We start from the raw sequence: 26,634 nt of genomic DNA on the forward strand, positions 1-26,634 counted from the left end.
TCTGTTTTCAACAAAGTATCTTTATTTTAAAAATGAATGTAGTCTTACTGGGACCAAGGAATACTTTACCGTTGAGTAGTTTTATGGCGATTTAGAATAATATAAAACAAAGTTATAACATGCATAACCAAGATATAATATACATATATATAATTTCTGTAACTCACTGCAGTCAGGTATAATTCATCTCTGTGACAGTTCCAGAAATAGTGCTCAAATCGAAGTAGAAGTGCCCTCTGGAATTCTCCCTCCTTCAGTCTTGAGGAAACAAGATTGTCACTCCATCTACTAATGAGTATTATTTAATACCTGCCTCAGTTTGCAAGAGACATGGATGCATGTGCACATTTCAATATTACGGAAGGAAAAACTGCTTTGATTTTTAATGCCAGTGCACTGTCAGATTGTTAAAAGATCACCTCGTCCACGACTTATGCAACCAACTGCTGTGTTCTGCAGGAGGGCATCCTGCAGATACCACCCTAAATTAAAGCATTGAATAGCCTTTAGTAATTATTGAGATAATCATGGAATCCAGGTTAAAAGTAAATTGGGAGTAGTAACAAATCTGATTAAGACAAGGATTCAGAATCCACAGCACTTGTTGTATCTCAAGAGATGACCTAAATCAATGTACCAGAAATTATGTATATCAGACTAGGAGTGTGGAAGGGGGTGTATTATTGGAGATAAGGGTATGGTTAATTTATTCTGATACCTGTTTCTCAAGTATTTCCTTGAATTCAGACTGCTCACCTTTTTAGGCAGCTCCTGTTTATTAGACTATAAGGTATGAATGCAAAGTTTGTTTTGTCTTCCCTCTAGCCACAAGAGGGCATTCACAACATAACTGTTTAAAGAGGTCCCTGTGTTTAGTACCTGGAATACCAGATGCAGACTGAGCACTTCTGAAACATGGAGAGAAACTAAATGAATAGGAGTTTTATGATACAGCATCTTCTAGGAATTCCAGCCAAGTTTTTGGCATTGAAGTATTCTTACGACTCATGTCCACTGTATACAGTTTGGCAATAGAAGTCCACTGCATCTTGTCTTAAAAGACAGTATAGTATCCTTCCATGGTAGTGACCACGTCACTGTTGGTCTCCATCCAGTCCAGTAGGCAATGGATCACATCTTTGGAAACAAAAGGGGTGTAGCGCTGCTGAATACAATTGAGGATGTAATTGAGATGGCAGCCCTTTTCAGCATCTACAGATGTAAAGCAGAAGTGAAATGGTAAATGGGTGGGCAATTGTTCCATTATTCATATAGATGGGAGACTGGATTTCAGTAGCAAGAGTGAAGCTGCCCCCATGGGCAGGTGGCAGACTTTGGATAAAAGCTTTGAGATAACTCGCCCATGTGCTGGCTCAGAAACACACCACCACCATCGCCAATGCCATATTTCTTTCTGCAGGTGCGATACCTGAAGGTATTTCCACAAAACTGGCAGATTGTTTCCAAAAGGTTCACTATGCTGAATGAGAACTGGCATGAACCAAAAGCATGAATCTTATTTCATTACAGAAACCAGGAAGGGGGATTAGAACATTACAAGTTATCTGTTCTGTGCTGGAACCAACAGTAGTCAGTTCCACTTTCCTGTGGCAGTTATTTTGCAAATACATATCTAACTGGGTACATTTCAGAATAGTTAGAATGGGATGGTGGTGGTGAAGAGAGACCCTTAATTATTCAAGCTGGATTAATCTCCTTTAGTACTTCTTTGTTCAGGTTTCTTCCCATAAGGGAATACAGGGGTTTGTGAGAGCACACTTGAATTCTCTAGTGTGGGAAGGCTTTCTCCTTGTCCTATGTTGTGATTTTCTCCTGTTTGTTTGTTTGTTTGTTTGATTGATTGATTGTATTGTACTGGTATGCTGTTAGCCTTTGGGCCCCAAAGTGCCCAAACTGCAGTAGTAATAATAATAATAATCTGTTGTTATTAAATTAAGTTCTCTTACTCAAATACAATTATTCCTTACTTGTACAGGCCTGTGTTTGTGGTTATCTAACTGTTCATACTTACATTTTGGCCTCTTACAATCAGCTCTGAGGACTTCAAGGGTCACTTTGTGCAATTCTTTATCTTGCTCAGTCACCTAGAGGATGCAGGAGTGATTCTTAAAATCAAAGCAATGTACATTTATGTATCAAAGATGAGAGCCTGGCCTACAATTAGAGACCACTGCATTTTCATAACAGAAAGAAACATTTCAGGGCTATTGGATAGTCTGTGAGTGGGAGTCACCTAACAAACCCTGTCAGTGGAAGCCCTGTGCAAGAACTTCCACTTATACAAGAGGGCTCCCCCTGAAACTGGCTTGGGGGGGGTGTCAGGAAAACCCACAGAACAGCACACAGTGGGAGGGGGTATTGTTCTGTTCAGCTAGAAGGTTTGTGTATGTGGAATGATTGGAAGAGCACAACATTGAATTCCACCCTGTGTCTGGATTTAATCTCAGCTTCCAGAAAACACATGGGAAAAGCACTGCTGCACTCAGGTCCTGATTGTGTGCTTCCCATAAGCATCTGGTTGGCCACTATGAGAACAGGATGCTGGACTAGATGGACCTTTGGCCTGATCCAGCAGGGCTCTTCTTATATTCTTATGTAAAGAAGCATTCCGCCTGCATCTGACCATCATAAAACACCTATCACTGGCCCATTTGAAGTGGTGGCTGATGCCCATTGGAACTGGTAAGGTAGTATACAGGAAGGTCAACAGTGAGCAGATCTAGAGCCAATGACAGGCAGATCCAATCAATTATAGATTTGTCCTCATCCTTTTCCGTGCTGAGTTCTATAAAGACAACTCTGAGACTAAAAAAGTCAGAAAGGTGACAGCCAGCAGCATCCTCAGACTGGATGTCAAAGTAAGAAGGCTGACAGGTGGGTCTGGCTGAGGGGACACTGAGTTTGGTGGGGCAGTGCCCCATTTGTATGTAGAGTTAGCATGCTAGTGGCATGCTTCATGTATTAAGCTTATGTAAATGTGACAGCACAAGCTTTGCCTACAGACCACCATTCATATAAAGAGATACTTACAAAATACATATCCTGGGGATTTTTTGATTTCTGGAAAAGAACTCCCTTTTTTTGCAACACTTTTATTGCTTCCGTGAAGGAGTCTCTAATCAGTTTGGAGCAGGGACCATCTTTGGAATCTGTCTGAAGAGGGAAAAGACAAAAAAGAGAGGCATATTTGGATAAGGGGGAAAGAAGAAGCATGGAAGTCAAATGCACTTTTAGGTTATTTGGGTCTGCACAAGGAATAAAAGAGAAGTCCTTTCCTTCAAACAGCAGCAGAAAACTGTTGAGATTAAAATGGCTGAAACAAACCTTACTTTCTGCTACTGAAAGGAGCTGCTGCCAAAGTAATTACCTCATGACACACCGATCCATTTTTAATAAGAAAAGGGAAATGAACTAAAGGATCTGCAAGTGGAAGGAGCAGAGTCTGATAATTACTTGCTTTGGTCTAGAGCATCAATCCTGTCTGAAGATAAGGCCTAATTAAGAACACACTCTGCGTGAGCTGACAGGAGGCTCAGCTTGGATAGCTCCTGAAAGAGAATTGCTAATGGCAAACTTCTTAAAACTGACAGAAAAAGCAGAAGAAATGGATGTCAGCTTGAAAAGTACAAGCAATGAGCTACTAAAAAACCCCTATGTTTTATTAACCTTACTCCTTGCCTTACAGGCAGCACTGGCACTCTGTGCTTGCTTGTACCTCAGCCCAAAGCACTATGATTTAGATGACTATAGATTAAGTTTTCCTATTTTGTTAAGTCTACCAATACGTTGAGTTTGGAGTATCCTGCTTCAGATATGGGGAGGGGGTGCCTCTGGACTCCAAATATATCTTATGTACATACCATGTGCAATAGGGGGTCTGCCCTCCTTTAGGTTTACTTACAATTAACTAAAGATCTCAGAATAGTCTATATCCCTGCCGTCCCTCTTTGCGATCACCCTGTGATGTAGTATAAGATATGCAAAACAGAAAAGCAGCTCAGTGTCACCCTGTAAGCTTTATGGCTGAATGGGTTTAAACCTAGATCTCCCTAGATTAAATCCAACACACTTGATCAGTGTTGGATTTGATCCAGGTAGATCTAGGTTTAAATCTATTTAGTATGGCCACAGAAGACAATGGTGGAGTGCTTTCTTTGTTATATGCAGTGATCTACAAAGAAATCTGATCAGAGGAAAAGCATCAGGAAGTAAACCTGCAGCAAGGATGGGTGTAGGAAATTCAGACAGGTCATATACAAAAGAAAATGTAAAACAAAGGAAGCCTATCTATGGCCATAGAGGTGTTTTTTGTTTCTTTTTTTTGCATCTTTAAGTGCACCTCTATTGTACTCTGCATAAAACCCAGGAAGATATTTTGGACCAAACTATAGTGCATGATGAGGTTACTTGCTGGGAAGACCAAATTTTGCAACATACCTCCTCCCCCTCCCTAGGTGCAGGAGTCCAACTTGTTTCCTCTAATACTGCATTTTGCTTTAGAGGCACAGGGATGGCTTGTGAACCTTTGCCATTTCCTACCTTGTACAGAAGCATCTGCTGCTGCTCTAAATTCTTTTCAGCACAGATTGTTCACAGATCCTATCTTTTGCTCTTCACATCGTTTGTGGGCTGTGGCTTTTGATCAGGGATCATTGAAATTCTTAACCATAAATGTGTTCATAAGGCCAATAAATGTAATGCACACATTAAGTGCCAATGGGTTCCATCATGAGGGAAAACCTGATGCATGTGTTACATAAACTTTATTACCAACAGTCCCCAGTCACTCCTCCTCAGATTCTCCAAAGCTCTACTACCTTTACCACTGCTCTTTCCCTTCCCTAGAATGGTCCAGGATCTTTGGAGACCAATTTCTCTTCATTGCAATTTGCTTTATGACACTACATCAATTCCCCTCTGGTGCAACTAAGTGCCAGAATGCAGAGTTGAAAGCTCAGGTGTGCATTGCTAATCTTCAAAATTAATGTTGATGAGCCTGGAAACTCCTGAGCAATCAGCCTGTAAGAGAAATACCAGTTTATTCCCCTGTTTGTTGACAAGCACTTCTAATTCTTTCTATGAACAGGATTCTGCAGCTTCTCCAATGCAACTCAATACAATGCCCATCTGCTTGCTTAGCAAGGAAGTTTCTCTATTCTATTCTAAAGTCTGCTTTCCTGTGATTTAAATCTCACTTCCTCATCTGTGGCAGTATAGAATAATTGCTTTTCTAAACATTTGAAGATTGCATTTAAGATTACAGTTAAGCCAAACCTTCACTTCATTCATCTTTTCTTGAGAATAAAATGACTCAGGCTTATTCAATGGTTTTTCCTTTCCAAACCAAAACCTACTTTGACCTCTGAATTTTTAATTCATTTCTTAAAAGGTGGCTAATTAAAAATAGTTACAGAAATCCAAATGTGTATTAACCAGAGAGAATGCCATGTTAACAAAACACAAAACAAATACCCTCCTTGCCTATGCAGTGGGTCAACACAATAGGTTATACAAGTGCAACACATTACTTACAAAATATTTTGGTCAAATCATTTTGATATATGTGTTGAAAATCTGAGAAATTTTGCAGCAAATCATTAGTTGGTTAAGTGTGCTTAGCTTTGAAGCTGGGTACTGCTGGGACATACTGGAAAGTGCCAGGAGTTGTGAAGCATTTCTTCCTGTCCCCCCCCCCATAAATCTGCTTTAATGTGAGTTAGTCCTAGCATGCAAGAGTGCATGCTGTCTCCCAGCTGATACTATATAAAGAAAGTAGACATGCAAAAAATAGGGATAATTCTGCTGTATTAGTGTGACTCCAGTCTGCTGGATTTGAAACTCAACAGGAGTCCAGCTTAGTCTATTTCAGGTACATGAAGCTTATCTAAGGAGTAACAAAGAGGCTGAAAGAGGTAGACTATCAGCAACAAATGCAGTTCAGAGGATGCAAGAGATTAAGGCAAAGACAGAAGTTCTGCCTCTACATGAACTGAACTTAAAGTTTTTAGAGGACAGAAACAGACCAATTCCAGAAATTCAAAGAAGAAACTATGTAGACTATTACCTGACCTGATGATTATCAGAATTTAAAGTTTTCATTTGGTCCTTCCTCTGTAGCCTTATTCTATTCACTAGCAATGTGTTGTACCACTTTATGCCTCTTGACAAACATAGAGGGGGAAATATGTTAATCTGGCAATCTAATAGTGTGATTCTATGCTTGTTTACTCAGAAGAATGTACAGTACTCTGTAGTTAAATTTTACAAATTCAAGGTAAGTGCATATATACTGGAACACAGGTTAAAATGTATTTTGTTTGAGAGGGTCCCCAACTTAAGGCTTGGGGAAATTCAGGGTCCCATTGACAAAAGAAAAATAGTAATAAAAAATGTAATTACTGTAAAAATATCTGAGCACAGGACAACGGGCAAAAGCATGAAAAGACTTCATGCTAAGTGTGTGTCCATGCGGTCTTTGAAATGACAAACATAATAGGGAATACATAAAGTGAAAGGTCAAAATTACAGATTTGAAAAGGTCAAAATTACAGATGATAAAGTCAGAAGATATGCTGCAGCTAGCAATTTGATACCCAGTCGAATGGAAATACATAACAGAACTCTGCAGAATGCCACTGCTGCTCATCTCAGGAAATTGCACATAGAATATGATAAGAAAGTGGTTATGCACTTCTATTCAGGAAATGACAGAACTAAAAAAGACACACACTTCAGGAAATGACAGAACTGAAAACGTCTTCAAGCTGGAGCTATTTTTCCAAGCATCCAAGCCTGCAGCATCCCAGGGGGTGCAGATAAATATTTATGAATACACTGAAGTTCTGTTCTGTAGCTAAGAAGCACACAACCACTATGTTGAAGACAAACATAAAATGAAGGTAAATGTTCACAAATTGGTATGGATTTGGAGGGTGGAGACATAGATGGAGCAGCTCTGCTCATCACACCACACACACAGCTAGGTGTTCGTGACCAATTACACATTCAATATGACAGCTGCAATGGATGCATAATTAGATTGACATGGGTCATATAGAAGAATCATATAGATATAAAAATGTAACACTATCTAGTGCTGTAAAAAAAAAATCAGTAATTTTGCAATAGAAACATCAATAAAGAAACTTGTCAGAAAGATGCTAAAAGGTGTAAGCAACTATACTACCCTGAGGTATGGGTGACTCTCCAGAGAATGGATTACAACTCCCATCAGTCCCAGTCAATATGTCTAATATTAAAGAATAATGAAAGCTGCAGGCCAGCAATGTTTGATGAGCTACAGGTTTCTTGCCTCTGCGCTAAAGAAAGACTCTCAAATCAAATAATCAGCCAAGAGGAAGATGGCCACAGGAATCATTATATCAGGTGCAAGACCAACATAATTATTTTTTTCAAATGAGGCAACTGGTATGGAGTATCCTTCTAAATGATGAATGAGTTCCCCATGCTTATTGCTTTTAAATTCTATGTAAAGGGCTAATTTAAGATCTGATTGGATCAACTTTCTACCAGAGTAAATGTAGCTCGGCATGGTGTGGTGGGGAGGGGGTAAGGAAAAACAGAAACAAGGTTTTTAAAAATGTAAATATATGGGGGGTGCTCAGAGAAAGAGGGAGGATATTATTCACAATTTTACCAATGGGCAGCTGAAGCTGAGAAATGTGACTTACTAAAATCCCACAGTAAGGGTTGACCTGAACTGTGATTTCAGCCCAGGACTAGTCCAATACATTATCAAGAGATTATACTGTTATGATTACTTCATATACTGTGTTGGGGCAAGTCAAAGGGGACTGGATGCAGCTGAAGCAATGGAATTGCCCTGTGTGACCATAGCAACCCAGAGCCTACTGAGCAGAATAACTTAGAATAGCCTTCAGCTTTTACCAGAATTGCTTATTATGGCAGCTGGCTTGAGAAGCCAATTCTTTCTCTGCTGTTTGGTACTTTTTGTATTATATTCCTTTGCCACAGACCAGCAGGGTTCTTGTTCAAATCCAGGCCTATTGCTTTATTAAAATTCAATGACAAGCGTTACGTTTATGAAAACAAGTGGTTGCCAGGAAGCAACCACCAGGAAGGAGGCCACAGAACCCACTATGAATGGGAGGCAGGTTTGTTGTTACTGTACAGTTTTGGAAGGATTAAAATATCCTCCTATAGAACTGGGAATTTAAAGCACATCCTTAACTAAACATATAGCTAGACACAAAAGGGAAGCTAGGGGGGGAAATCGCCTCAATTTCCATTGTACTGCAAGCGGAAAAAAGTAAGGCAAAGGCTGAAGTTAAAGACAGATTTCCATACTGACATTCAGTTTTAATTGTAATGCTAAAGAAAGGATTTTTAAATTATATATATTCAGCCCAGATTCTCAGCTAATGTAGCTATACATAACTTTATAAGCACTGAAGTTATGCAAATTTGCACCAGGTGGGCATCTGGCTCATTACCCTATTCTCTGCATGCTAAGAATCTTTTATAAACAAATTCCTATTTAACCAGAAGCACAGAGACAGACAGAAATGTTTTGCTATTGAAAAGCAGTCCAAATCTCAAACAAGCACTTGCTTTATGTATAACTCTGATTCCAATTAGAGTTTGGGACTTGGAATCTCCTAAAAAAAAACCCCAGACCCAGACCCAGTTTGCTCTGAACAGGCTGAAATGTCTAACAAGTAGAAAGTGTAATACATAGCAGATGTCAGCATGCTCTTTATAATTTTCTACAGAAGGGCCAACCTTTTTAATATGTTGGGCCTCATTTATCTTACCCTTGATTAAGTTCAGAACCATCCAGTCCTGTCACTCAACTGATCCATTATCTTCAAGAGACCTCCCAAGCTCCATTATAGCTACCTACACAGTTATGAAAGTAGTAAGTTAATAGCAGTGGCAAGTCTCAAACTTTAGTTTGCTTTATAGCTTTTTCGTTTTGATCTGTCTTACTTTTATTACCATCAAAAACAGTACACAAACTAACATACTGTTAGGCTACCATGCCATTAACTGCAGGTTTTGTTTTCTCAAAGTAGCAGCTATTACACAGTCCAGTGTTTAGTTCAATATTATCATTAAACATTCTTGATTGACCTAAGCTACCCCGCAAATGCAGTCAGCTCCCTACAAAGCCACCTTTCCTCACCTGCTCAGCAGTTCTTGGTCCATCCTCCTTGACCAGGGATACTAAAGCCTCCACAGTTTCCAGCTCCTGCTGATAGAAACTCTGGATCTTGTTCTTCAATAGGAAGTCTCTTATTTTTTTGCTCAGTTCAGTGATGGAGCCCAACATGTACGCTGCACCTTGGCTATCAGCAGAAAATAAATTTAAAATGGAGAGCGAAAATATTAACCAAATTAAAAGGCCTCCTACAACTAGATACTTAACTAGTTTAAATGGCACCCAACTAAATCTTCAGCAGTGCTGAACACACTGTCACTACGAGATCAAGCCTACAATAGCCCAGACTTATGAGCTGGTTTAGGAGAAATTTCACAGAAATAAAAAATGTAACTGGCTTCTATGATCCACAAAAAGCTTTACGATCTGGATGACATGTATGCATGATCACTGTGCAAGTGTTTCGAGTGGCGTTTGCACTAGATCTTACAGTGTGGCATCTATCCTGTGCTGTGGTGTGACACTAGGGTTACTACAGCCATCTCTCCACTTGCATGCAATTAGCATGGGCACTCCTGCTAACGCACACACTGACAACAGTGCTGAAAGTGGTCAGGGACAGAATGGTGCAAGCCCCACTTGTGTGCATCCCAGTGATGCACATGGCAGCTTAGAACGGAACCCCCACATAAGTGGGGGATTCTTCCATACATGAATCTGGCTCTCTCATTCTATGGCTCTACCTATTCTAGACGTATCATCCTTCCGTCTTCTTTTTGTTCCTGCCTTTGAACTTGCCCCACCATACAAATTCAGTTTTCATAGAAAACCAGTAACTCTGTTTTATATCCTACTCTTGATGCAAGACCTACACTCCTGAATCACCAGCATCTCCTATCTAGAGCTCTCACTGACCTTTGTGCCTCTTCTTGCAACTGGAATGGCTGATCATAAATATCTCTGTATAGATGGGGGAGTTCCAGCATCCTTGAAATCAGAACTTCACACATAGGGTCATCAACTTTATCTGAAAAGAAATAAGGAAGGCACAAAAAAGGCAAACAGATTCAAACTTGAGCCGCTAGTTGCATTTCATTTATTTATTAGTTATTTATAGCTCACCTTCCAAGATAATGGTTGTTTTATCTGATGTTAATAATAATAATTTATTTCTTGTATCCATCCCATCTGCCTGGATTGCCCCAGTCACTCTGGGTGGCTTCCAACAAAATATAAAGGAACACAACAAAACATTAAACATCGCTTGCCTTCAGATGTCTATGAAAAGCCATATGATTATTTATCTCTCTGACATCTGACGGGAGGGTGTTCCACAAGGCAGGGGCAACTACTGAGAAGGCCGTCTGCCTGGTTCCCTGTAACTGCACTTCTCACAGTGAGGGAAACTGCCAGAAGACCCTTGGAGATGGATCTCAGTTTCCAGGCTGCGTAAATCTCAGATTATTCACAACTCCTGAGTATCAGATCTACTGTATATCCTATTTGGAATTTAGCAGGTTTGTCATTCTACAGAAGGACAGGGAGAGGCCACACTACTTCTGCATTTGAGTGTCTGGAACTAGGTTTGGAGGATGGCTTTTAGCAAACTGAGAAGCCCAGCTTTACAAAACACAACATCCATATGCTGCACAGAGTCATACACAGCAGCTCTCAACAAGGCGTATGAATCAGAGACACAAAGTGGCCTTGATGCGACAGGAAAAAAGCCTGGGCGCAGCTTAAATAAACTGTAAGTCGCACAGGTTACAATTATGGGAGTTTTAAAGGTCAGGATAAAAATGCATACTGCTGAATGAGTAACTACTCACAGTACATGGAGGCCTTGATTTCTCGCTGCTGTCTGAAGATCTGAATGCAACCACGGACTCTGATAGTATCACCAATTTCCAGTCTTGTTTTTTGGCAAACTGCTACTTCGAGCTTTCTTATTTGTTCAGCTAGATCCAGGCCACTTGAGGTACTAGGATGAGGTCTAAAATCTGTGGGGAAAGAAACATTCACTACATTTGGAATGGAAAAGCAAAGTAGATTTTCCCAAATATCATGATTGATGTCATCCAATATACTATGTATGTTAAAAGACCACTTCATAGGCAATATTACAGCTGCCAACACACACTGTCTTCTCCCCTTAGAAACTGCCATCTTCCAAAAAATTAGTTGTGTAGATATAACATTAAACAGCACAATTAATGGGAGAAAACACAGCGTTGGAGAGATGGGAAAAAATAAAAGGAGACACTGAAATTCTGCTTGACCAGCCTTCCCAAACCTGGTGCCCTCTAAATGTTGTTGGGGCTACAGCTTCAATGATTCCTTAATTCTGGCCATGCTGACTGGGGTTGATGGGAGTTGTAGTCCAACAATACCTGGAAGGCACCAGGCTGGGGAAAGCTCCTCTTGACTAAGGCTGTGACTCAACAGAATGAGAAATGATTAATATATATATATTCATTATTTAAATAAAATTAGAAAGCAGTATTTCTGTCAGACTTGCTTCCTGAAATGTTAACCTCTTTTAAAAGAACAAACGTGTGTTAAGTTTGTTGTGATGGTGTGTTCCAAAACTGGAGTATTTCTACCAAATGCATATACCGGTATGCAATATGAATAATAAGTGTTTAATATAGCTGGCAGTATTTTCAAATCTATCTTGTCCCCTACAGCTGACTGATGAATGCAGGAAATGTTCCTTTTAATTTTACCAGCTGTTATAATGCACCTCCTTCCTCACAGAGAAACCATGTATATGTAATATCCAATACTGTCCTCAAACATTTAATGCACCTGATGAATATAACTTTGCTCATGCTACAAAACACCTAATAATTCTTAAAGTGCCACCAGACTGTGGCTTAGCCTACAACAGACAAACAGTGCTAATCTTCTGAAGTTCAAAATTGAACAAAAAAGTAAACCCAAGTTCAAAATAAAAAGCAAACCTCACCAGCAAACCTCACTCTTAATAAAAAGGAAACTTAATATCATTAGAAGTAAAACAAAAGCTGCCTCTTTGAGCCTGCCAAGATACAAATGCACTTTGACAGAACTTCAAGTTTATTGGCTCACCAATAAGTTTTTGATCCAGGGCAGCATAAACTTTAATTGCAGCAATCTGGAAAAGTTGTCTGCTGTGAACACATTCTCAGAAAAAAGCAGGCTACTAAATATTCTGTGTTCCTTTTCAGGACTTGAATTCTTCTTATATTTTAGAGCTAAGCCAATACAGAAAAGAAGGTGACTTCTTCATTAAATATTATAAGTTTTTCCTGGCATAACTGAGTAGCTTTTTCCAGACAGATAGCCATGTTAAACTGTGACATCAAACACAACTAAGAGTCTTGTGGCACCTTAAAAATTATTTAATTATGCCATAATGAGCTTGTCTGTCTTTAAGGTGCATCAAGAATTGAGCAGAGCTTCAAGTTTCAGGGTTCTTAGCTATCATTTGGATTTAGTATTGACAATCTGACCTCAACTGTATTATTAATAAAGCTTTTCTCCAGCTACTTTTAGAGCATCAATAGACCACGAAAGGCCTGGAACATTTATTTAACATTATTCTCTGCACCTTGAAAGCAATATACTACTGCATATTTTTAATTATGCAGTAGTAATGACTGTATAATTGACAGTAGGGAGTGAACCAAGAATAAAACAAGCAAAGGCCAGCAACTGAGCTAAAAACAGCAGATTCCCAAGATGAAGTCTCTAGGTGATTATATGCTAGTACATTTTTTTAAAAAAAATTGTTTTTTGTGTGTGTGGCCTGTTTACTCTTCAACCCACTGAAATAGGGAGGTGGGAAGCAAAGAGGAAGGAACAGAAGTTTGGCTATGTTATGTGGCAGGTATCTGTGGGTAAGAAGAAAAAGTCATCTGCACTGAAACATGGGAAACATGAGACATTCACATTTTTAAAATCAACTGTTCAGAATAGGATATAAGATGTGTAAGAGAAAAGAATAGTATCTCTGCAAATCAAAATATATGCAAAATGTTAAGAGGCTATCTTGAATTCAACAAGCTAACAGATCTCAGATCATTTAGCTCTAATTGGAAAACATCACTTTAAACAAAATGGAAAAGTTGCATTGGGAACTACAGTAAGAAGGCTCTTCAAGCCAAGTGTCCTGAACTGAAACAACAGACCCATCTGTTATGAATGAATGGACCTCAGCACTGCTCTTTTATCAAGTCACAGTAAAACAATATAAAAATGAACAGGGAAATGGTGCAAACACCTGAAAATAACCCTCACTAATAAAGTATAAAATATATATTAATACATATTCTGAAAAAGCTAAAAGGAAAGCAGATACGAAGTGGAAAGTTACCTGACAAAGATTTCTGCTGTGCCAAAGGGTTTTTCCAGCAGGTGCAGCTTATAACTCCTGTGCCGTCATCCACTAGATAGTAGGATAGCAATTTTAATCAGTTTGGTGGGAGTTTATAGAACACACACCACAAACATTTTTGCTTAGCAACAGCCTTTTTGTTTGTACCAGAAAAGCAAAATCTTTCTCAAAGCTCTCCCATCCATTTTACCTGTGCCCATTTCCTGCTGCAGCAAATCAACAGACTAAATGTGACTGACAAACTAGTCAAAAGTCAAAAACACAGAATAACTCATTTTCTGAAATTCTCCCCTACAGCAATTTTTTTCCTAGTGGTGTTGAGGGAATAGTCTGGATAGTGAAAAGATGGAGATGAGGGTCAAAGACAGACAGACACACTTTCTGCGACTAAGCTGGGTTATGGGGGTGTGAAGGAAAGAGAAGAAGAAGAAGAAGAAGAAGAAGAGTTTGGATTTGATATCCCGCCTTTCACTCCCTTTAAGGAGTCTCAAAGCGGCTAACAATCTCCTTTCCCTTCCTCCCCCACAACAAACACTCTGTGAGGTAAGTGGGGCTGAGAGACTTCAAAGAAGTATGACTGGCCCAAGGTCACCCAGCAGCTGCATGTGGAGGAGCGGAGACGCGAACCCGGTTACCCAGATTACGAGACTACCGCTCTTAACCACTACACCACACTGGCTCTCAAGAGGAAAATGACTGTTCCATGGACTACTGTTGTAGAGGCTGGACAGGCTACCTTCTCTATGCTGGATTAACGCTATTGGCAATCTATCTTAATGATATATAAAGATGCAGGTTTTTATTTTTAACAGTGCCTTCCTCACTCCCAACCCTTTCTATACCATCATCTGCACAAATGCATATGCTATGTAAATGACCTTTCCTGAAACATCTAACATTTGTCTCCTGAAATTAATATAAGGGCAATACTGCTTCCTATTTGATACATACACTGTTGACCAGGGACAGAACAACTTCTTGTATTAGCTGCAGCTTGAACTGAGATCACAAAGGGAGGATGAATGAAGGCAGAAAAGGCCTTAGATACCCTCACAGTGAGTTGTCAACTTTTGGTACCAGATATTCACAAGGAGCTGGTCATTCGTAATTTCTATCCAAGCCCCTCTGCCACATTTGGGAGACTTCTAGCATTATTGATCTACATTCTTGTCATTTTCCCTTTAAGTCCTTTCAGCAAGAGGATACTCAGTCTGAGGGACCACTGGCCTTACTTAAGAGAGTTTAAGAGAGTTTAAAACAAGCAGCCCCTTTTAAGTATGTAAGTGTAAACAAATTCCCGTTTTTCAGTGCATAAACAAGACAACAATCCACATTTCTTCCTTTATGCAGCTTTGCTTCTCAAAAAGGAGTGCATCATGCCTCTCTAAACTCAAGCACGTGATCCAGCTGATGCAATACTAGCCAATTAGATCCCCAGCTGGCAGAGCCTTGCTTTTGAACTGGAAAATGCAAATGGAAGTTACGATTTATTTTGGGCGAGTCAGCCTGAGTGCAGCTGAGAGAAGGTCAGGGAGGGGCAGCTTGGCAAGATGCCCAAGAATGAAACTGGGAACAGTTTGAACATGAGGAGAAAGACAACCATGGACGCAAGGAGGGTAGTCCTTCTCCTAAGTTCACTGGTGTGAACTTGGAAAGAGTTGGCAGTGAAGGGAGGGGTGGCTGAGGAAAGCATAGCCTCTGTCTTTGTACCAAAGAACTGTACAAGGTAACCATGCTAAGAACCACACAAGCATTTCTTCCCAGGAACAGAAAATTATGCACCTAGCATCTCACTCTCTGCGCTGGGACATTCAAAAGGCTATGTCATTGTTAGTACGCTCTTGGAACCCCATCGCTCTCTCTCATTACCACCATCTGGCCCAGTCAAGGCTGTGGAAGTTGTCAATGAAAGTGAACATTCCCCCTGAAGGAACAGTTTCACAGCTTGGGCCATTCCTAAAGTGTCTTACAGGATGCAGCAGTGGCCAGGGATACTTTCTGCCAACTCTCATCTGGCTCCCCTGTTTTGCCATTTACTGAAGCAATCAGACCTTCCCTCAACCCTATATACCTTGGTCTCTTCCAGAGTGGGTTGCATGGGGTTTTCCCTTGCAGACTGATCAGAAACCTCCAGCTGGTTGTTGTTGTTGCTACACCATATATAAAAGCAAACCTAATTTAAGAAGGCGGTAAAGGCTAATGAGAATGGAGAAATTTAAGAGCTAGCAGGAATAAGAATTTCTTACCTCCATAAGTATAACAGGCATGTCGTTCTTTGATCAGAACCACAGTTCCAAGAATATCCACCTGCCTTACTGGATGCCTGTTGTAAAAGAATATACCTATGAAAGGAGGAGATCATTATTGATACATAAGGTACATACAGTCTTATTTCAGCGAAGTAAAGAAGAATAGACTGAGGTGATGCCTGGCTTATAAATTCTAATGCCCACCTGTTTGCTATAGGGCTAGAAAGCCCCATGCACCTTCCCTAACGCCTCTTTCAGGAAAAACCACTCAAGGCTTCTTAGGAAAGGGGTGTGTGACAAATTTGCCCCCCACTAGGTTGGGAGTGGCATTCTGACATTTGGCCAAAAGTGTCAATACAACATTATAATATGTCAACAAAGCAACAAGTTGTAAGAGGTATTCATCATGCCAGTTAATGATTAAAGGCAGTACCAGTAATTATTTTCAGTTTATTTAAAAAGGCCATGCCCCACTTTCTCAGACTTTGCAACCAGTAGGCTGAGAAATGGTGCTGTAGGAGTCTCAGGAACCAGCATGGAGATTTTAACTACCAAAGGGTGAAACAGATGAAGAGTTTACTAAGGGAAACTGGAGTTTGCCAAGCAAACAAGAAATGTCAGTTTTAATAAATGAGGGTAGGTAAGGTCTGTAAGGAACATGCTGAGGAATGTTCAGCCATGGCTTTTAATTCCACATCTTTTAAAAGAAAAGACATTTTCTAAACAGCCTTTTGTTAAATTCTTTGGTTTCTGCATATCACAATTCACCACACCTTTTCCCTTAAGCATTTTTGGAAGCAATATGCTCTGTCTTGATTTCCAGTTCTGTTTAACAAATATTGCCTATTTATCTCTTTCAAGGTAGCTTGGGACTGATCTTTTAGTTGCTTTTTATTATTCATGAAAATCTTACATTCTTGCATAAAGGAATAGTTGATGAGTCTTAAATTGGATCAGACTAAGCAAAAATAATGGTAAAAAATTATAGCTGTTTCCAGCCAGGGCAGTTTGTCTGGTCAAGCTGCCCTGGTAATAATCATGTGAGAGATGAGCTGACAAGTAGTGGAAAAAGAGCACTGGTTGAAGTACAGTGGGAGTATGGTTATGTTACTAGGGATATAGACTGAGGCGCAGCTCCGAGTCACCAGCTGCAAGCTCATCCAGGCTGTTGGGATCCTTCTGACACTCCCTCAGCGCCTTTATCACGACCTCTCCCTCCTGTCTGCAGCTAGTACTAGTATAGCCACTTTGAGAGAGAAGCCTGATGGGTCACTCCCTCCCAATGACATACTGATAATTCCAGGGGCTGAATTTCTCCCCTCTTCTTTCCCCAATCCAATGGCTTCACGCTACATGGGATGGGGTGGAGGCAGATTCAAGCATATCCATAAGAGAAGGGACACTCCTCTTGATGGTGATACACACTGCATCCACCATTCTATTCCCTTTCCTGCTGGGCAAGGTAAGGTGGCAGATCAAGGCCAGGAAACTCAAGCAACTTGAGGAACTTGGAATATACAGATTATCTCATTTTCTTTTGCTGTTTTATCTATCCTCAGAGCTTCTTTCAGGCACAGAAGGGAGAGAAAAGTTTTTATCTGGAGCCAGATTGTCAGTCCATAGCACAGTAATGCTAGGCTTTTCATTAAAACCAGTGATGTTATACATATCATAGCAATCTCATAACTCACCTGGAACCTGTTTTGATTCTTTCATTTCTTGTACGTCTTTAATGTACAGTCTTGCAAAAGCTGAAAAGATAGGATCCAGTCCCCATAACAATGAAGGGACCTCTTCTTCTGATTCTGTGGCTGCGGTGAACATTCAGAAGTGAATGACGTGGCTCCAAGACCATGTATCAACCCAAGACAGGCAGAGCTTCTGACCGAATGTTTGCAAGTCTGTGGGGGGAAATGTGTGTAACATAAACATTATGCTAGCTTGATTAGTTGTTATTATAATGCCTAGTTTTAAGATTTTAATTGTTGATGGTATGACAGGATTAGAAAGAGTGCTAACTGCTCCATGCATTTAATGTAGCACCTAGCCTCTGCTAAAAGGAAAGCAACAAATGCTTGAGTTCATTCCTTCTGGATACAGGAAAACAGAGATGTAGTCCGAGATCAGCAATGAGGGTCAAGCAACCTGCAATGTTACCTCAATTAAGCTTATCACAAGAGGCGGAATTTAGGCAAGGACTACAGGCCGGTCACAAAATGCTTTGTACCCCACTGTCCAAAACTTTTCATCAATTTATAGTTGCCATCTTCTTTGCTGACAAAATTACACTATTAGTAACAATCAGAAATACAACGTCAGTTATTACACAATGACTAGTTTCATTCTCTCCAGTGTTTTCCCTTAATTAGTTTCATCCCTGGCATGCACTCAATGCGTTGTGCAATCCTGCTGTGACCCGCTGGAAAAGCAGGCATGGCTTGTGCTTGTTTTCTTTTCAAACAAAAGATTGGCTACTTGTTTATATTTGAAGCTATCAAAAGAAACATATATGAAATGCAGATCTGGGAGTATCATTTCCCCCATTCCATCTTCACAGTCTTTAGATCTTACTTAGTTTGAAATTTTGAGTGAATACTTGAGATGACAGTGGTATACTGTATATTACCTGTCAAATCTCAGCAATGAATTTACACAGGATATGAACGGTAGAAACACTGTTGTTGAATGAATGGGTTGCATACAACTGAGGCATACTCAAGAGTAGTTCCATTTTTATCAATGGAATTTAGTCAAGTTCTTTAATTTCAATTGGTCTACTTGGAGTATGACTCGGTTGGCTACATTATGGTTTTTAAAAATGTTATTTCTACCTGCCTTGAACTGTATGAGGCTTCTTGCACTTAAAACCAAAATAAATTTTCCCAATAATTAATTTGAAACACAATGTAAAAATGAGGATCATTTTGCAATGCAAATCAATGTGAATGATTTTTTAAAGCCATTGTTGTTTAAAGCCATTGGCCACCACAATGTGACATTTATTTTTAAAGAAAATATTTAGCAACCTTGAAACACTATTTCCATATTTCATGTCATCTGTAAATTCACTGTCATGTGTGAATGAAAGCAAAGAAAATGCAGTTGCTAATGTCTGATTATGGTTCTATCTACATTGAACTATGCATTTTGATCAAAGAAGCATTAGCTGTGACTCTACAAAGCACACAAGTTTCTAAAACAAATGGATTGTTTTGCCTTTAGGTTTACTTCCAAAAAGAATGATGGTGATGGTGATGTTGGTGATAAGAGGCCAACCATAACATGTACTTGCAGTCATGAAAACAGTCAAAAGTACTACCATTCAATTACTACTAACCACAAACTAGGAATAGTAGCTGTGCTAGGCTGCTATAACATCAGACAATAAGGAGACCTTATTAACAACAAAGCCTTAACAACAAAGCCTTAACAACAAAGCAGATTTGCTATCTAAGAGTTAGGCAGGAAAAGTGTATGGAGTGATGAAGAGGGTAGAAATTGTGGCACATATTTGATTTTGCAGTTTAATACCAAAAAGTTAGATGCATTAAAAGAAATAGCGGTTCTTCCTACACATTTCCCATCTTTATTTTCTGAATTCTTAACTGGACTGGAAGTATCTGACAAGGGCTGTTCACCAGGGGGCTGTTCCTCTTGCTGAGTGAGAAAGCTTGCAACTTATAAGGTCTGTGCAGCTTGACTTTTTCAGCTAGGGGAGGAATTCAATAATGACCTACATAGATCCTACTACGCATGTATTAGTGGCAGCAATTAGGCATTATTGAGGACAAAGGGATAATAAAGTAGCCTTAAATCCACTAAAGCTTTGAGAACTTTGTATGATTAACAGTCTTATGACTAGATTAATAGAGAACAGTTCTGCATAGTCAGAAAATCAGAGTGCAATGCATAAATACATAACTCTAGGTTAAGAAACCAATTTGCTGAAAGAAAACTACAAGAATATGAATGTGGCGTATAGATCCAACTGTCTTTCCACCTACTGAGCATGGTTGATGAATTAGCCGTGTGTATATATTAGGAAAGAGATAGAATAAAAGGTGTAAGGAAAATAAAAGAATCAGAGTGAAACGAGGAAGCAAGTTGGGACAAAAAAATGGGGAGAATAAGCAAAAGAGCAGATAGTAAAAGACAAAAAAAATATGAACCCAGGTGGATCAGACTCAAAGGTTAATCTAGTCCAGTATCCTGTTATCACAGTGTCCAGTCAGGGCCTAAATGCAACAGTACTCTCCACTTGTGATTCCTATCAACTGGTATTCAAAGGCATACTGCTTCCAACAGTGGTGGTAGAACACGGTCATCTTGGCTTGTAGCCAACAATAGCTTTAGCTTTATCCTCCATGAATCTGCATTTCAAGCCAACCAAACTGGGTTCCATCATACTGCGAGAGCTAATTCCATAGTTTATGCCCTGGTGAATTCTTCCTTTTGTCTGCCCTGACTCTTCCACCATTCAGCTTCTGCTATAATGCAGGTACAGAACAGGATAAAGACTTCTCCCTATCCTACTTTCTCCACACCATGTGCATATATCACTTTTTTCTAACATAAAAAGTCCCCAATGATGTTATCTTTCCTCATAAGGGAGTTGCTGTATCCTTTGATCACTTTGATTGCCCTTATATATAGTGTATAGCTGTACAATATATTCTTTGAGGTGCAGTGACCAGAATGGTATAATGTATTCCTAGAGCAATCTCACCATATATTTTAATAAAAGTAATCTATTAGCAGGGTTTTTTTTATTCCTTTCCTATCAATTCCCCACATGGAAATTGTCCTTTTCATAGCTGCCACACAGTGGGCCAATGTTTTCACTGAGCTATCAGTTACTGCTATTTTTGAACCCAACAGTGTATATTTGTCCTAACATGCATCACTTTACTTGCTTTCACTTTCACATTTCAAATTTTAATGCCCATTCCCCAGTTTGGAGATATCTTTTGGGAACTCTTCAATATCCTTTTTTGTTTTATCACCCTAAATAATTTGGTGTCATCAGAAAACCGAGCCACCTCACCCCTATGAACATGTTTTCCCCCTCCAGAAGTGACATTGCAGGGGAGTAGCCACAGCTGTTACTGGATTCCATCCTCCATCAGATCCAGTCATCTTAGCCAATGCAGTTCAGCAACCTCTAGAAGACAAGTTTCTAATCCCTGCCTTAAACAAAAGGTAGAGCACTTGTATAACAGCAGTCAATTTGAATCCAACTTTTTATCACCATTGTGGGGGAAGTATAATAGTGAACACCAAAGATAGAAGAGCTTAGCAGGTAAAGGGAAAGATATGAAAAAGATTGGAATGAATAGGAAACAACAGAAACAGAAGGATAAGTGGAAAACATATTTCATCTAGTTCTTTAGTCTGTGAAAATACAAAGGTTTAAGGATGTGGGAACTGTCACATCCCCCATCAAGCCCAGTTAATAAATAGTGATAACCTTGCTGGCTCAAGTGGATGTGAGAAAAACTCTATGATGAACCTTATCTACGTCAAACCTTATTTTCTCATAAGTCTCTCAAAACAGAGACAGACAAGAACAACAAAGTCAGTTTTGTGTTTTACTGCCTCCAAATAGATACCTCCAAGAACAGAAAGAAGTTAACTGCTTGCATTCCAGGACAAAGATGAGATTGGTTGCCAGAAGAAATAGTGGTAGGCTGACTTTTTCATGGGAAAGGATGACTATCTTGACTGAAGGAACAGATTTGCCACTAAACAAAAGGCTAAACTAATAGTTAATAATGTGGTGACAGAGGAATTTAAGATAGAGAAAGGGACACGACAAGGCTGCCCAATTTCCCCATTGCTCTTTATTTCGGTTCTGGGGGTTTTGCTAAATATGATTAGAAGGGACCATCTGATTAAAGGTATACAGGTCGGAGCCAAACAGTACAAATTGAAAGCTTTTGCAGATGACCTAGTATTGACACTACAGGAGCCAGAATCTAGTACTAAAAGAGTATTGGATCTGATTCAAGAATTTGGTCAAGTGGCAGGATTTAAGTTGAATAAGTTAAAAACTAAGGTTCTTGAGAAAAATTTAACACCGATTGAGAAAGAGAGGTTTCAGAAGGAGACAGGGTTAACATTGGTCAAGAAAGTTAAATACCTGGGGGTGAACATGACCACAAAGAACTTAAATTTATTTAAAGACAACTATGAGAAATGTTGGTCAGAAGTGAAAAAGGATCTAGAAATTTGGTCAAACCTGAAGCTTTCCTTGCTTGGTCAAATTGCTGTTATAAAGATGAATGTATTGCCAAGAATGTTATTTTTGTTCCAATCGTTGCAAATTTTGGACAAAATGGATTGTTTCAAGAAGTGGCAGAAAGATATTTCTAGATTTATCTGGCAGGGCAAGAAGCCCAGAATAAAATTTAAAATATTAACTGATGTAAAGGAAAGAGGTGGATTTGCCCTGCCAGATCTTAAACTCTATTATGAATCAGCAGCATTTTGCTGGCTGAAAGAATGGCCGCTTCTTGAGAACACAGACATTTTGGATTTAGAAGGTTTTAACAATGTTTTTGGGTGGCATGCATATTTGTGGTATGACAAGGTTAAAGCACACAAAGCATTTAAAAACCATATTGTCAGGAAAGCATTGTTTAATGTCTGGATAAGATACAAAGATTTATTTGAAAATAAAACCCCAAGGTGGTTATCACCGATGGAAGCGAAGGCACAGAAAAAACTCAATATGGAAGCCAAATGGCCAAAATATTGGGAGATTTTGGAACAAGAAGGTGACAAATTGAAATTGCAGAGTTTTGAGAAATTAAAAGATAAAGTGCGAGACTGGCTTCATTATTATCAAATAAGGGAGGCTTACAATATGGATAAAAAAATTGGCTTCCAGGTGGAAAAATCAAAATTGGAAACAGAACTGTTAGATCCCAAAACTAAGATACTATCAAGAATGTATAACTTGCTGTTGAAATGGAATACGCAGGATGAAACAGTTAAATCTGCTATGATTAAATGGGCACAAGATGTTGGACATGACATAATGTTTGCTGACTGGGAACAGTTGTGGACCACAGGTATGAAATTCACGGCATGTAATGCCTTAAGAGAGAATATTATGAAAATGATATACAGGTGGTACATGACACCAGTCAAGCTTGCAAAAATTTATCATTTGTCTGATAATAAATGTTGGAAATGTAAAGAGAATGAAGGTACATTCTTTCACCTTTGGTGGACGTGCCCAAGGATTAAGGCTTTCTGGGAGATGATCTATAATGAAATGAAAAAGGTATTTAAATATACCTTTCTGAAGAAACCAGAGGCCTTTCTCCTGGGCATGGTCGGCCAATTGGTGCCAAAGAAGGATAGAACTTTCTTTATGTACGCTACAACAGCAGCAAGAATACTCATAGCAAAGTATTGGAAGACACAAGATTTACCCACCCTGGAAAAATGGCAGATGAAAGTGATGGACTATATGGAACTGGCGGAAATGACTGGCAGAATCCGAGACCAGGGAGAAGAGTCGGTGGAAGAAGATTGGAAGAAATTTAAAGACTATTTGCAGAAACATTGTAAAATTAATGAATGTTAAAACGATGTCGGATTGAAATCAAGCGGCCTTAGCAACAAGGTTAATAAGAATATGTAAAAATGGATTGATAACGGATGAAAATACAAAGTTATAATATGTTGAGATATAGAATTAAGATAAAAACAAAGAGGGTAAGGATTTGCTGGATTAACCATGTGAACGGGAATACAAAAAAGGGAGGTGTGATGAGGTCGGGGAAATAAGTAAATGAAATCTAAGATATGAAAAGATTGATTTGTTTTTAACTATTTTCTATTTATTCTTTCTGTAGTTTGTATATATTTTTTTCTATGTATTTTTGTACTCTTTGTATTTTTCCTTTTTCCTCTTTTTTACTCTGTAACTGTTTTTTTCTTTTTGTAAAACTTTAATAAATATCTTTAAAAACAAACAAACAGATTTGCCACTAAAGTTTTCACCCATAGGATTTTCAAGAGAATGAAAATATTAGGGAATTATTAAATAATGTTTATGATTCTTTTATTATTCATATAACCTTATATTAACATGCTTTATACATTATAACCTTTATATACTTTATAATCTAGAAACTTTATATACTTTATAACCTATTTTTGTATGTAATCAATAACTTAAAAATATAGGAATAATAGGTAAAAGAGTCTGGACAACTAACCTTATTTGAAGGTGGTCCACTCTAACAGGGGAATCTATGAATTCCAAATTCCAGGGGCGGTATTTCAGGGGTTGCATTTTGTGTTTTGGAACACAGGATAATCAGCTTAGCTGATAAAATCTCTGCTCAGACATGATTCTGATAACACAATAAAACATTTCTTTTCAATACAATGCTGTAATGGAAAAGATTCTGCTTTTAAAATATTTAGAGAACTGCTATCAGGAACACAGGAAAATAGTTGTTTATTACAGACTCTTGTTTTATAACATAATACCATAGCAATGACTTGATCCTATATTACTGGTAATATCTATATTAAAGTTAGAGAAAATTGTATTTTCAAGGTGTAAGTATGCAACTGTGAAACCGCCTTCTTGACTGTTGGACCCGCTATTGGTCTTGTCTGCTCAATCCACAGGAACTTGTCTTCACATGCAGGTGATAGACAAGTTCCTAACTTACTCAGGGTTTAAGACCCATTAGCTACCCTCACCTGGTTCAGCCAACCAATCAAAGCCCTTAATACAACAGCAGTGGTATAATTGGTCAAACTTCATAAATCATTATATTGCAAGTGGTTCTCTGGCACTTTCACTGGAGGATTAGGGAGCCCTTTCATTTGGGCAACCAAGATTTAAAGGAAACACTTTAGCTAAACTGGGGGGGGGGGGGTGGTATTCATTGACCAAGTGGCATTTACTACAAGTAAAAACCCCATATAGGTGGAAGCCACCTTGTTCCTGCTGGAAAATAGGTTCTTGGTTGCCCATCAAGGTTTGATGTTATCTGTTGTGCCTGTCTTCTGCATACTGTGTGGATGATAATGGGTGGGTGAAGGGTAGTAGGAAAGGGAAATACTGTATCTGAATGTATATATTATGCCGATTTGTTTTAATTTTTTTGATATTCTGCTGACTTTTGCTTAACTAGCACACCATCTAAAATTAATCTCTACCTGTTTTGACAAGGACTGCCTAGTTTCTTTATAGTCTGGCTCTCAATTTTATAAAAATATTTATATACAACTAATTCACAAAGAAAATATCAAAGGGGTTCAAAACAACTATTGACTTGTGTGCTTTACCTAAGCATGGAGACAAAACTGAGGAATAACTGGCTGCTGTATTTCCAGAGAGGGGAAAATCAGCCATTAGGTGTTTCTCCTTCCTAGGAGACCTTGGTGCAACCTAAAACCTCCATATCAACTAAGAGAATCATTTGCAATCTGTCACCTCTTCCCACACTTCATCTCAGTACTCTTATTAGCTACAAACATGAATGGCTTGACCCACCAATCCTTTTCTCTCTCACTCCTCCCACCATTGAGGATTTTATCACCTACTCTGATGAAGGGTTATGGAGAACTTGCACACTATTTGGGGATATTTTGGTTAGCATAATACAGATGCGGCCCCAAAATGGATTTTGGAGCCCACAAGGCCAGACTGTGTGAACCATACACAACACCAGAAGGGAGAAAGTAAAACTATTTGAAAAGAGTATACTAACTCCTGGAACACTGTGAAAAAAGGCTACACTATTGCCTTCTAATATGAAACTGTGGAATTAATTTCTGTGTAGGTCGTAATGGGTGCCTTGTGCATTAAATTATTACAGTTCAGCTCCATTAAATGAACAAGAAGCAAACATTTTTATTCAGGATAGACTAACTTATTGCAGTAAAGTTTGCTTAGTCTGTCAAACTATATTCTGATACAGTATGGACAGCTTGAGAGGATAAGAGTCCTGATAAGACCTTAAATCCATCTTGTCGGTCAGCAGCCCATTTCTATGGAATATCCACAGCTTCCGTGCCTTGCAACAGCTTACCCTGTTATCTGGGCTCAGGATTTAGTATTCAAAAGTGTACTGTTCCTGACGCATTGCCCATTGTTTATTTTTTATCCTTTTAAAAAAACTACTTTCATTTTAAAGCCAAGGACCGCAACCATATCTTGTGGCAGTAAATTCCATAAACAATTTGCTAGACCAAACACATATCTAGGCCACCCCCTGGTTTTCCACAATACCAACGGGACATTCGTGGGGCTCTCAGGGCATGAGGGAAAGCGCCTTCTCTCGCTATTGCTCCCCAGCGAGTGGCACTCAAGACATTCGTTGCCCCTGATCCTATATGGACATAACGATCAGTAAATATCCTGTGCCTAAATTCCCCCGTCCAAACACTCCACATACACAGCCATACATGGAGGGAACAGGAAGCCTACCCTTTTCCCTTTCCCCTACAAACGAGCACAAAGTAATCGCCAAAACTCACTAAACCAGCACAAAAGAAAGTTGCCCCTTTTAACCACCCCTTTTATTCCAAAGTGCTGTCATCTCTCCCCCTCCTCAAAACGGTCGACGCTGCGCCACTTACCCGCCAAAGAGCTCGGCGCGCTCGTATTGGCTCTCCGCCGCTAACGGGCGTGTTTCCTAAGCGTCACGCGCATGGGACAGGGGAGGGGTGTCGGTGGGAGGAGAAACCGGAAGGAAGTCTACCTCAGGCGGCCGCCCTTCTCTTTTAAGCTCCTCCCTCTCCGCCTTCCTCCGCCCCCGTTTCCTTGAAACCCGGCTACGTACATGAGAGAGAGGCGGGGGGAGTCATAG

General features: G+C 39.4%; 1 protein-coding gene across 5 annotated transcripts; it reads right to left on the reverse strand.

Moving 5' to 3' along the window:
- Positions 1-26,527, reverse strand: STN1 (STN1 subunit of CST complex). Of its 5 annotated transcripts, none has more exons than XM_081006215.1 (12): positions 26,405-26,527; positions 24,022-24,159; positions 21,400-21,543; positions 17,482-17,691; positions 15,788-15,883; positions 13,521-13,592; positions 10,993-11,163; positions 10,079-10,190; positions 9,188-9,350; positions 3,052-3,174; positions 2,033-2,105; positions 1-1,212 (listed from the first exon to the last, which is right to left on the reverse strand). In XM_081006215.1, the coding sequence occupies exons 4-12, from the start codon at positions 17,612-17,614 to the stop codon at positions 1,055-1,057; spliced, it is 1,101 nt and encodes a 366-aa protein (XP_080862341.1). In that variant the 5' UTR covers positions 17,615-17,691; positions 21,400-21,543; positions 24,022-24,159; positions 26,405-26,527; the 3' UTR covers positions 1-1,054. The 5 variants fall into 5 exon arrangements, with proteins under 5 accessions (XP_080862341.1, XP_080862338.1, XP_080862339.1 ...); XM_081006212.1 differs by lacking the exon at positions 26,405-26,527 and adding an exon at positions 25,109-26,398; XM_081006213.1 differs by lacking the exons at positions 21,400-21,543; positions 26,405-26,527 and adding an exon at positions 25,109-26,398.
- Positions 26,528-26,634: the final 107 nt, after the last annotated feature.

Source organism: Podarcis pityusensis (genome assembly GCF_964106645.2).
Source record: "Podarcis pityusensis genome assembly, chromosome: 5".
Lineage (NCBI taxonomy): Eukaryota > Metazoa > Chordata > Lepidosauria > Squamata > Lacertidae > Podarcis > Podarcis pityusensis.

Bases quoted from the DNA above. Each gene is read 5' to 3' on its own strand.
- STN1 (XM_081006215.1), bottom strand. From the start codon at position 17,614: ATGTTCACCGCAGCCACAGAATCAGAAGAAGAGGTCCCTTCATTGTTA. The intron at 10,191-10,992 runs GTGAGTAGTTAC...ATTTCTTTTCAG, and splicing joins AATCAAGGCCTCCATGTACT to ATAAAGTTGATGACCCTATG. The intron at 3,175-9,187 runs GTGAGGAAAGGT...TTCCCTCTTCAG, and splicing joins GACCAAGAACTGCTGAGCAG to ACAGATTCCAAAGATGGTCC.